At 42.3% G+C, this 12,594-nt stretch overlaps 1 protein-coding gene across 5 annotated transcripts in view; it reads left to right on the top strand.

The window, feature by feature from the left end:
* The window catches only part of dop1b (DOP1 leucine zipper like protein B), a 154,764-nt gene that overhangs the window by 26,043 nt on the left and 116,127 nt on the right, over positions 1–12,594 (top strand). For 4 of the 5 annotated variants that reach the window (XM_059650177.1, XM_059650179.1, XM_059650178.1 and 1 more), the window contains one exon: positions 8,920–9,085. In XM_059650177.1, the coding sequence (XP_059506160.1) occupies positions 8,948–9,085 (138 nt within the window). In that variant the 5' untranslated portion in view covers positions 8,920–8,947. Of the gene's footprint in view, positions 1–8,919; positions 9,086–12,594 lie in introns of those variants that run through there. The other variant, XM_059650180.1, reaches the window with a different exon arrangement.

The following is a 12,594-nucleotide window of genomic DNA, read 5'->3' as shown; positions in this document are numbered from 1 at the left end:
TAATCTCCAATAACCACAATTTATCTTCCTTTGCCCCCATAGTGATGGATTTTTCCCCTGGATTCCCACTAATTTCACTTGAGTTTTTTGATGTCAGTGAGGACACTTGATTGCACCGTTAACGACCTTCCATCAAATCGATCAAGAGTGGTCTTCTGGGGTGGTAATTAGTGAGGTTGAACTTTTCCTTTTTTTTACAAAAATCGATTAATGGGATGGGGGTGTAGATTTTTGTAGATAGCATATACCTGGGCAATTGTCCGTATTATTGGATGGGTGCCAGCATTGTAACAGGACTGGGATGCCTGAACTAGGGTGTGACTTGTTCTGGAACACAAATTTGAATACCATAGCCAGAATGTTTTCAGGATGCATTATGTTTTTGCATTGTCAATGCCTTCCAGCCAGTTTGTTTGATGTCGCATGGAGTGAATCAAATTTGGTTGAATTTGTGATGCTGGCACATCAGGTGGAGAAGAATCAACATTTTGAACTGAAGATTATGTTGGAAGTGCTTCAGCCTTGTCTGCTGAACTCCTCCAACAATTACCCCCAGTAATGGAACCGCTGTTTCCAGTGAGTTAAGACTTAGACCAGACTGGTTGTGGAATCACCTTTGCCCTGTCTCTGTCTTGCTGCTGATGGTGTTTGGTATGTAAGTAGCCCTGTTTTGTAGCTCCACTCAAACTGTGTGCATGTCTGAAATGCCTTCCTACACTCTTTTAGCCTGACTGATCTCCTGGCATGGTGATATGGTAGAATGGGTGAATACACCGAATTATGAGGTTGCAGATTATTTAGTGTATCGTTCTGTTGGAGGCCGACGGCACATCATGGATGCTCAGCCTTGAGTTGGTAAATCTGTTTAAAATCAATCCAGTTTATGATGGAGGTGCTGGTCATGGCTGAATGTGGTATGTGCTTCACCTTTCCCCTCTTTAGCCCTTCTTTTTTCTCCAAGATAAGGAGTGTTGAGAATAATTCAGTTTTAGAATCTAGAGCTATTGCCTTGTCCATGATGGGTACATTGCCACTCGGCATATCAGAAGGTGCAAAAAGATTAAACTGACTCTCATACTTTACAACCCTGAATAATTCCAGATACATGCACACCGAATATTGCATGGGAAGTTTAAACTTCTGATGATGTTGACCTGTTCCAATGGATCCCACAGCATTAGGGAATAATGCGACCAATGACCATATCCATGACTACTTGTGTTGTTTGCTTTCACCCCATTTAGTTTGGTGTTTACTTGGAGCTTTTCCTAACTGCTGTAATGCCCACTGAGCAGTGCAAATAAAAGTAGATTCGTTGAAGTATCTAACCATGTTGACTTTTTCAGTTGATACTTTTGGCTTTAAGGGGCGGTCCTTTTTGACCAAATTTGATTTTTGGAAGAGGTGATCAGGTAAGTAGATGAGAGCAATACATTTCACATTGGTCTACTTGAATTTCAGCAAGGGTTTGATTAGTCTCCCACCTAAGGAGACTGGTGAAGGCAAGAGCCCATAGGAATGAAGGAAGTTGGCTAAAACTAGCGGAATGGCAGGAAACAGAGGGTGATGGTTGAGGGAAGTTTCCATGTGAATGAAAGTCTGTGCCTGATGGGGGACCTTGGTGTCTGTGGCTCATAAGAATGATTTCCACTTCGATGTAGGAGGGTTGATCACTTAAGTTCGCAAAGGATACAAAACTTGGTGGAGTGATAAATAACGAAGTGGATAGCCTCAGATTACAAGTCACGTGGGCTGAACTGGAATTCGATCTGATCAGTGTGAGGTGATGCACCTGGTAAAAGAATACAGACTGATTGGTACGACATTGGGGAACATAAAGATCAGGGGACCATAACTGGGCATGTCCGCCAAGCACCTTAGGGTGGTGGGACAGATAGATAAAGCCTTTAAGAAGCCTTATCAAACATCGCCGTTATTAGCAAAGGAATAGAATTTAAGAGTAGGAAGATCATGCTAGAACTGTTAATGTTTGAAAACACTGATTAGGCCACAGCTGGAGTATTGTGCGTAGTTCTGGAATCCACATCATAGGACGGATGTGATTACACTGGGGAGGGTGCAGAGGAAATTTACCAAGATGTTGCGGGGCTTGTAGAGTTTCAGTTATGAAGAGAGATTGGATTGTTTCCTTTTGGAGCAGAGGAGACCTGAGGAGGGATATGAATGAGATGTATCAAATTCAGGGTCACATACAGGGAAGGAGAGGAAGGAATTTTTCCTGTTGGTGATGAAATCCATGACTGGAAGCCATGGATGTGAGGAAAAATATTTTTCACTCGGAGCATTATGAGAATCTGGAATTGACTACAGCTGCCTACAACACTGAGCGGTCTAACCAAGGTTCGATACAGATTTAACATAACTTCCCTAATTTTCACTCCCATCCCACTCGAAATAATACCTAGTACTCGCTTTGTTTCTTTTTCATGGCTCCTCCATTCTCTCCATTCCTAATTCCATTGATTTACCTTGCTTGAGCCTGAGGGGACAAAATTTTAAAGTAAAGTGGAGGTAGATATAGGGGAGACGTCAGAGGTAGGTTCTTTGCTCAGAGTGGTAGGGGCATGGAATGCATTGCTAGAGAAGGCAGTGAGGTCGGCCTCTTTTTAGGGGCATTTATGCAGCTATTAGATAGGCATGTGGATGATAGTGTAAGGTAGGGGTGGAGGTTAGATTTTAGGTTTTGGGTAAAATTTTGGTGCAACATTGTGGGCCCAAGGGCGTGTACTGTACTGTACAGTTCTGTGTTCTATATGATTACCTGTAAGGCTGGCTAGAGACACAAACCCTCATTACACTTCAGAAATATTTAGATATGCACTTTCAATGCTAGGGCGTGCAAAGCTATGAACCAACTGCTGGAAAAAGGGAGTATGATAGGTGCTGCTTTTTGACTGGTGAAGATTTGATGGGCTGAAGGGCCTTTTTCTGTGTTTTGAGACCATGTGACTCTCTCGCACCATAGTATACCTGATGATAATGCTCAACCCTACTCGTGGCTCTCACCTTTTTAAAATCTGTCCAGCTGTAAGTGAGACACCAGCGTTGTTGCAGAGGGGACCATGCCTTGTCTGCGGTGGCCAGGCTGATTTGGAAGTGGAGAATAAAAGGAGGCAACCCTTTTTGATTGAAGGAAAAGAGTGAGCATAGTTTGCACTGAAGGACGCATTGATCTTTGTAATGTGAATGGCAAGGTCGTGCTGTGTTGAAGGCAGGATACGATTCAGTTTTTATTGAAGATGCTTTTTGAGATTGACATGAGGATTGTTTTTGGTAAATTTTTCAGAGGCTCCTTTTTCATTCTCACTAAATTCTTCATTTGGTTGTGTCGTAACAAACCCTTTTATATGTGTATGAGTTGAAAACATAATGTGATTTTAGTTTCGCACAGTGCAGAATTTGAATTACTCCAAGTCCTCGATTATCAACGCTTCATAAAATTTAAAGCTATAACACAAGGAAAACACTAATTTCCTAGAGAACACAATATTTAAATTTTCACTAGACAATGGGGTACGTGTTAGTAACAAAAACAAAATTCAAAATAACTAACGCTCCCCTTCTACAATTCAGATCTCTAGTACTGTAAGCCTTCCATGGACTGGTGAGGTGTTAGTTAATGTTTTTCTACTGCGCATACATAAAAGCTGGAAGACTTTGAATCAAACAGTTATTGTTTTTTAAAACCTAATATTGGACTTTATTCTTGGAATTAAATTTGAACATTGTTCATTGAAAAGGATCTGCATCTTTATTCCACAGTTTGGTCTTTCTGAATGTACTCGGACTTAAATTAGAGTTTCCACATTGATTTTATAAGAGTCATACAGCATAGAAACAGACCCTTCGGTCTAATGAGTCCATGCCAACCATCATCCCAAAATAAACAAGTCCCACCTGCCTATGTTTGGTCCATATTCCTTCAAACATTTCTTGTTCATGTACTTCTCCAAATGTCTTTTAAATGTTGTAATTGTACTCACATAACAAGGAACTAGTTGGCTTAGTGATTTCAAGTTTTCTTGAACAAAGAACAATACAGCACAAGAACAGGCCCTCCGGCCCACCAAGCCTGTACCAATTCCTAATCTTTATTTAGACCTGCTACTTTATTGCCCATCAGTGGTTTCTATCCCTCTGTTCGCCTCCCGTTCACGTGTCTATCAGATACACCTTAAATGTTGCTAATGTGCCTACTTCCACCACCTCCACTGGCAATGCATTCCAGGCACCCACCACCCTCTGTATGAAAAATTTTCCCTGCACTTCTCTCCTCAACGTCCTCCCTCTCCCCTTGAACCTGTGCCCTCTTGTAGTTGACATTTTTACCCCGGGCGGGAAGTGGGGGTCAGCCTCTTACCAATCACCCTATCTCTGCTTCACACGATTCTGTAGACCTCTATCAGTTTGCCCCTCAGCCACTGTCTTCCCAAAGAACATAATCCAAGTTTACCCAACCCCTCCTCATAATGTTGATCTTGCTTTTTGTGTACCTTCTCCGCAGGCATAACTTTGTATTCCTTGCTCTGTTCATGCGCCCTATGGTCTTTGTATGTTAATCTGCCTGTATTGCATGCAGAGCAAAACTTTTCACTATACTTGGATACACATGACACATAATCGAATCCAATCGAATCAAATCAAACCAAAACCCTCCAAGCCAGGCAACATTCTGGTAAACCTTCCCTGCACCCTTTCCAAAGTAGCCACACCCTTCTGGCAGTATGGCAACCAGAACTGCAATATTCAAAATGTGGCCTAACTAAAGTTTTTGTACAGTCTTACTTGCCAACTCTTACATCTGAAGTCCTGGCCAATGAAAGCAAATGTTCTGTATGCCACTTTGGCTGTCTTATCTGCCTGTGTAGCCACTTTGAGGGATCTGTGGACCTGTTCACCCAGGTCGCTCCATGTCACTGCTCCTAAGGGTTGTGCCAGTTATTGTATAATTTGCACCTGAATTTGATCTTCCAAAATACATCACTTTGCATTTGTCTGGAGGAAATTCCATCTGCCATTTCTGTGCCCAAATTGACAATATGTTTGTATCCTGCTTTGCCATTCCTCCTCACCACCTGCAACTGTGCCAAATATATAAAATAGACAACAAAAGTCCTAGTGCTGATCCCTGCAATTATTGATCTCCATTTCAAAAAGCATCCTTCCACTGCTTCTGTCTGTCTTCTATGACCAAGCCAGTTGTGTGTCCATCTAGCCAGCTCACCCCAGATCCCATGAGACTCTACCTTCCATACCAGACTGTCATGAAGTACTTTATGCAATGCCTTATTAAAATCCAAATAGACAACATCCACTGCCCTTCCCGCATCATTCATTCTTGTCATCTCATCAATTCGATAGTGTTTTTTCTGAGACACAACCTTCCTCACACAAACCCCTGCTGCCTATTAATAACAAGTCTGTTAGCTTCCAAATGTTGCCTACAACAGAGTTGAATATTCCTTTAACCGGCTTGATACTGTGTCCTTATCACTGCAATCAATCCTGTCATCTTTTTCTTTGATTTTTAGTTGCACCCTGATGAAATCTTCTTGGTTTTTGTTTTTGGCAAACTCTGCCTCGTATTTTGGGCACTGCTTAAGAGTGACAGCCCTGTTGGAAACTGGTGAAAATCAGTGGACTGAAGAGAGACTGTAAGGGCCTGTCTGATATTCCTGATGGAGAGTGGGAGCAAAATTGCAGTCACCGTTTGCCTTCTTGATGCTGCGTCTTTGGGTTTTTGGTGCAGTAAAATGGTACGCGCACAGTTGGAATGGTGTTTGTCCTCCCTGTTCCTGACTTGTAGGATGTTCCGGACAACGTGTGCCATCGATTTAGGAAAAAATGTTATTGAATGACTCAGTGTTGTTGTCAGGCAAAATTTAATCCTGTTAATATTCTGGAATAATCTTATCAAAAAGGTTTGCTTGATTACTTCAAAACAGTGATATGGTTTGATTTTCTTGTTTACATGACAGGGTGTGGAAGCAAACCAGATGATTTGGATGCTATAGAAGGATGAGGGAGATGTACGGGGAAAAATATATTTGCAGCTTTGAGCGTAAGGTTTCTAGGGTACACCCTGTCCTGTGTTGATTTGGTACTTGCATTTTCAATTCAGATTAAAGATGGAATGTGAATCTTGTCTACGCGATTGCATTTCTAAATGTTGTGTTCTGGGGACCCAGGTTTGAATACCATCACAGGTGCCTGAATTTGAATTTAATTTAAAAATCTGGAATGAAGTGTCCAATGATGACCATGAATCCATTTGGATTGTTGGGGGGGAAAAAAACCACTTGGTTCACTAATGTCATCCTTTATCTGGTCTGGACACTGATTCCAGACCCGTAGCATGTGTGTGACTATTAATTGCTCTCTGGAGTGGGCAATGATTCCCAACCCAGCCAGCAATGTCCTCAACCCCGAATGGAAAAAAGGGAAGTGTCCTACCCTCTTAAGATGCCACTTAATGATTTCTAATGGATCAGTCAGGTCATTGCTTTCCTGAAATCTCAAAGCAGTGCTTTTCAAGTAGGGCTAACAATGTAATAAGTTGATAGAAATCTTTTGAAATGCTTGTGAAAAAAGTTCAATTATTTCCCTATATTCAGTGTTTCAGTCACTTAGGGCACCTGAGGACTTTAAGATGAACATTTTTTACTTGTGTTTTGTTTAGGAACCTTAACATCTTTTTTCCTCTTCCTTTTTTGAAAAAAACCACTGCATTTCTGGGCTGTGAACAGTTTCTCCATAGTTATGTTACACAAATTGATAGCAGCTCAGATTTTCAGTCTAAAGTAACAGCAAAATGCTACTGATCTGACCTTCGAGACTCCGAGTAGTCCTGGGAGTCTGCTAAATTATCTGTTGAACTAATAGTGCATTGCAAACTCCCTTGCATTGTAAGTCTCCAATGTACAAACCACCATTTATTTGTGAGAGATAGGAAGAACTGCTGATGCTTGACGTCAAATATAGCACAGTGTAGAGCTGGAGGAACACAGAGGACCAGGCAGCATCAGAGGAGCAGGAAGGCTGACGTTTTGGGTCAGGACCCTGAAGAAATGGGCTCCTTTTTTTTTTCTGAAGGGTCCAGTCCTGAAACGTCAGCTTTCCTGCTCCTCTGAGGCTGCCTGGCCTGTTGTGTTCATCCAGCTTCACACTTATTCATTTGTGTGTTTTGTATTGACAGTGGAATTATCAGCCATCTCACTAGGAAGTGCATCCTTTTAACTTTTGGTGTTCTCCTCGTATGTGATTACTTGACGCTGTTAGGCAAAGCACCCTGCCGAGGTTCTAGACCAGTCTTAGGAGAAGTTTCCAACTCTTTTCTCTCCAAAGGTGCTGCCAGATTTGCTGAATTCTTCCAGCTCTTTACAGGTTCTTATTTCAGATTTTCAGCATCAGCACTAGTTTGCTTTTATAGTAAATTCAATGGCTGAAATATTTTTGCCTGCATCTATTATGTGAAAACTTGTCTCACCTTTTTATAGAATGCTAAGAGATTTCTTCCACTGCTATTAAAATGACGGGTCAATGGTTCAGTGTACTGTGTGGTGTTCTACAAAGCTGTTTTTCTTTTGGTCTGTACTGAATGGACAGGTTGCCTGTAGCATCTGTTTGCAAATGGGTGATTTGCTGCCAAAAAGTGGGTGTGTGTGTTAGCTAAGTGTGACCTTTTAATTTGATTTACTCACTGCAGGAAAAGGACTTCAGAAGTTCAAAATATCATATACGGCAGAATATAAACTCAACAATAAAATACAAGTAGTTCAGTGAATAATGCTGCCAGCCACACAATCCTTTCCAGGTCAGAGGTACTGTTTAGAATTTCCTGTGTCCGCATGCCTAGAGAGGTGAATTTTGGCACCGCACAGCAGAACGCAAGCTTCTCTTGAGTTTCCCCAAACTGCACAGTCACCTGCTGACACGGGTGTAACTGCAGGTCCGTACGGATCATCTCTTCAGAAGGGAAGAGTTTCTTTCTGAAATCCTGTGAAATGTGGCCATCGCTGGATCGGTCAGTACCTTTTCCACCGCCCTAGTTACCCCCAGAGGTGGTGAGCTACCTTCTCGAATTGCTGCAGTCCTTGTGGTGTAGGCAGGCCACCGCACTGTGCGGAAGACAGCTCTTGGAGTTTGCCCCAGCGGTACTGAAGGAATGCTGACGCAGTTCTGAGATTGTGCGGCGTGCACGGGAACTTGCAGGTTTACAAGTAAAAGTAGATTAACAAGATGCTGTAGCTACTTGTCTTCAGATAAACTTTTAAATATTTGTGCATTTTTCCTCAAACTTCAATTGCTTTAAGTAATATTAAATATTTGTTATTTGAAATCGGTTTGATAAACATGTAAATTCTTCTGCAACATTGAAATGATGACCAAACTACACATTTTTGTTTTAATCACGCAACAGTGTACGTGGGTTTTCGTTTTGTTTTAAGTCTGCTTTGCATTGGCTGCAATTACAGCCGCAGGTCTCTCAAACAGTATAATAAAGTGTGAGGCTGGATGAACACAGCAGGCCTAGCAGCATCTCAGGAGCACAAAAGCTGATGTTTCGAAGGGTCTAGGCCCGAAACGTCAGCTTTTGTGCTCCTGAGATGCTGCTTGGCCTGCTGTGTTCATCCAGCCTCACGTTTTATTATCTTGGAATTCTCCAGCATCTGCAGTTCCCATTATCTCGGTCTCTCAAACAGTATCGGTTCTTTAAAGTGTTGGAACTGTTGTGTTTTGTTCTTCTTGCTTCCTAAATCATGTGACTTTCGTATCTTGAACTAAATGTTCTTTTGAAATTAATAGCTGCTTTGTATTTGTATCTGCTCACTTTTTTAAATTTTGGATGTGCCTTTTGATAAACCTCACCAGCTTTTTTTTTGTTCATTGTTTTTTAAGATTGTGGGAGCTGCTATGAGTAAGAAAGATGGACCAAGATGAGTTAAATCTGATCAATGATTACCGGTACAGGAGTTATTCTGCTACAATTGATAAAGCTTTGAAGAACTTTGAATCCTCCAGTGAGTGGGCAGACCTTATCTCATCACTGGGAAAGCTGAACAAGGTGAGCAAATGCATCCCATCATAAGACCATAAGATGCAGGAGCAGAGTAGGCTATTCAGTCCATCAGGTCTCATTCAACGTCGAATAGTATCATAGCTGTTTTGATTGTTCTCGACTCCACTTTGCTGCCTTATCTCCATAAGCCTTGATTTTTCTTACTGACTTATAAATTTGTCTCCATCTTGAATATATTTTTAATGGCATAGACTGTACAGCCACTTGCTGTGAAGAATTCCACTGACTGCCTGCCTACCTTCTGAGAGAAGAAATTTCTTGTCATCTCCCTTAAAAGGGCAATGTCTTTTTCTGAGATGATGCACTGTGGTCCTAGACTTCCCGACAAAGGGGAGCTACTTTTGAACTTCTACCCTGTCAAGTTAAAGAAGTATTTTGCCTTTTTACATTTAAGGTTGTTTTTGTTTTTTAACTGCCAGTGAGTACCGGCCACACAAGCTCAACCTCTCTTAATTAACACAGTCCCCCTATATTGGAAATAAAAACCAAAAGAACTGCACGATGCTGTAAATCGGGAACAAAAACAAAGTTTCTGGAAAAACTCAGCAGGTGTGGCAGCATCTGTGAAGGAAAAAAAGTAACATTTTGGGTCCAGTGACCCTTCCTCAGAACCAGTTCTTGAAGGGTCCTAACCAAAAAAGGTCAACTGTCCTGCTCTGCTGACCCTGCCTGGCCTGCTGTGTTCCTCCAGTTGCACGATGTGTTATCGTGGATATTTGCTTTTGACGATTCATACTTGGGGACCCTAAATCCTTCTGTGCTGCAGTTTTCTGCAGTCTGTCTCTGTTTAAAATAATATTCAGCTCCTCCGTACGTCCTACCAAAACCTCCTGTTTTCCAACATTATATTCCATCTGCCAAGTTTTTGCCCACTCGCTTAATCTACCTATAATCTTCCTACAGACATTTTGCCACTTGACATTTTGTTTTGTATACCCGCAGACTTGGCTCCAGTACGCTCTTGCTGGTGTCCTCTAAGTCATCAATATATATTGTAAGCAATTGTGGCCCTGATATGGGCTCTATGATCGTAGTGACACTCCATTTGTGCAGGTTGCCATCTGTCTTCTGTTGTAATTATCAGATGGTTTAATTTTGCTCAGCTTGACAGAAATAATATATTTTGTGAACTTTTGTTGAAATGCTCCTCATCTACAGCAATATAAGTAAAAGCATTTGATTCACTAGAATTTGATTACATTTTTTAAAAAATTGTGATGCTTAGCATTGCTTTAAAGATTTTTGGTTGTTGGTATGGGTCAGTTACTTCGATTAAAACCACGAAATCAGTGTACTATCCTGATTGTTAAGGACAGTGACGTTTAAGTGCAAAGATTTTTTTCCCAGAATGTCAAGGTTGAATTGTTTTTCCATTTTCAAAACAAAAGCTTCCTTCTCTCATTATTGATTGGAACAATCCAGTACTGAGTAAGGAGAATTTGAGTATTTTGTTACTACCTTACCTATTCTTTCACTGTCACAAACAGATTGTGTATAAATTAACTGAATGCATGTAATAGCTAGAAAGTGGAAACCTGTCCTAAAATGTTCATATGGAGAATAAGAGTAAATTGTATGTGCTGGAGTTGGAGTTGCTGTTGTACTGTGAGATTTTGTTGTCAATCTGAGTGTGTTCCATCCATGACAAAGGGACCTGGGTAACCTTAAAGTCATACAGCATGGAAACAGACCCTTCAGTCCAACCAGTCCATGCCGAACATAATCCCAAACTAAACTAGTCCCACCAGCCTGTTCCTGGCCCATATCCCTCCAAGCCTCTCCTATTCATGTCCTTATCCAAATGTCTTTTTAAACATTGTCATTGTAGCCACATCTACCATTTCCTCAAGAAGTTCATTACATGTGCAAACCACCCTTTTTTTGGGGGGGAGGTGGAAATTGGTCCTTGTCTTTTTTTAAATGTCTCCTCTCATCATTAAAAATGTCATGCTATTTCATTTTTGCAAATACTGTGAGATAGCTGTCTGAGCTTCCGTTTGCATTCCTCCTCCATGAGGAGCACTCTTGTCCGATATAAGATTGATAACTCACCGTGTTAGGATTGATTGATGCATTGTATGCATTATTGACTTGTAATTGCCGCCTTGGTCTAATGGGAATAGTGCTATAGTTTGAGGTCTTTTGAAGATCACAGTTTGAAATTTTCTTTGATACAAAGGGCTGTAATATATGTTATGAAACCAGAGTCCCAGCAGACCAATTGACCTGTAAGTCATTCTCAGTGTAATATTGGAACATTTTATAAAACAAATGAGATGCAATAGTGTAAAACAACATGGGTTTGCAGTTTTTTTTTTAGATACCCTTGAACTGATTGCTACTGTCAGCTAAGCTAGCAGAATTCCAGAATAATGTTTGGAACTAAAGTGTGTTTTGTTCCATTTATTTAGTCTTTGAACAATCCAATCTTTTTGGAAATTAAAGTGCAGATGAAGGATTTATTCAGAATATTCATTAATGGGCCCGTTCCCTTCAGGTGGTTTTCTGCAGGAGATGACAGGAGGACAATTTTTTTTTTTGCTAGTGACTATTGGTTAAGCAGTCAGTAACTAGGCAAAATTCCATCCCCTATTCCCAATTCCTTTGCCTCTGCCGCATCTGCTCCCACGATGAGGCATTCCACTCCCGCACATCCCAGATGTCCAAGTTCTTCAAGGACCGCAACCCCACCCCCACCGGCCCCCACAGTGGTCGAGAACGCCCTTGACCACGTTTCCCGCAACACATCCCTCACACCCTGCCCCCGCCACAACCGCCCAAAGAGGATCCCCCTCGTTCTCACACACCACCCTGCCAAACTCCAGATACAACGCATCATCCTCCGACACTTCCGCCATCTACAATCCGACCCCACCACCCAAGACATTGTACCATCCCCACCCCTGTCTGCTTTCCGGAGAGACCACTCTCTCCGTGACTCCCTTGTTCGCTCCACACTGCTCTCCAACCCCACCACACCCAGCACCTTCCCCTGCAACCGCAGGAAATGCTACACTTGCCCCCACACCACCTCCCTCACCCCTATCCCAGGCCCCAAGATGACTTTCCACATTAAGCAGAGGTTCACCTGCACATCTGCCAATGTGGTATACTGCATCCACTGTACCCGGTGTGGCTTCCTCGACATTGGGGAAACCAAGCGGAGGCTTGGGGACCGCTTTGCAGAACACCTCCGCTCGGTTCGCAATAAACAACTGCACTTCCCAGTCGCAAACCATTTCCACTCCCCCTCCCATTCTTTAGACGACATGTCCATCATGTGCCTCCTGCAGTGCTACAATGATGCCGCCCGAAGGTTGCAGGAACAGCAACTCCTATTCCGCTTGGGAACCTTGCAGCCCAATGGTAGCAATGTGGACTTCACCAGCTTCAAAATCTCCCCTTCCGCCACCGCATCCCAAAACCAGCCCAGTTCGTCCCCCCCCCCCCCCCCCCCCCCCCCCCACTGCATCCTAAAATCAGTCCAACCTGTC

The sequence above is a fragment of the Stegostoma tigrinum genome, chromosome 12 (genome assembly GCF_030684315.1).
Source record: "Stegostoma tigrinum isolate sSteTig4 chromosome 12, sSteTig4.hap1, whole genome shotgun sequence".
Taxonomy (NCBI): Eukaryota; Metazoa; Chordata; class Chondrichthyes; order Orectolobiformes; family Stegostomatidae; genus Stegostoma; species Stegostoma tigrinum.
This window is presented reverse-complemented; position numbering and strand designations above follow the sequence as displayed.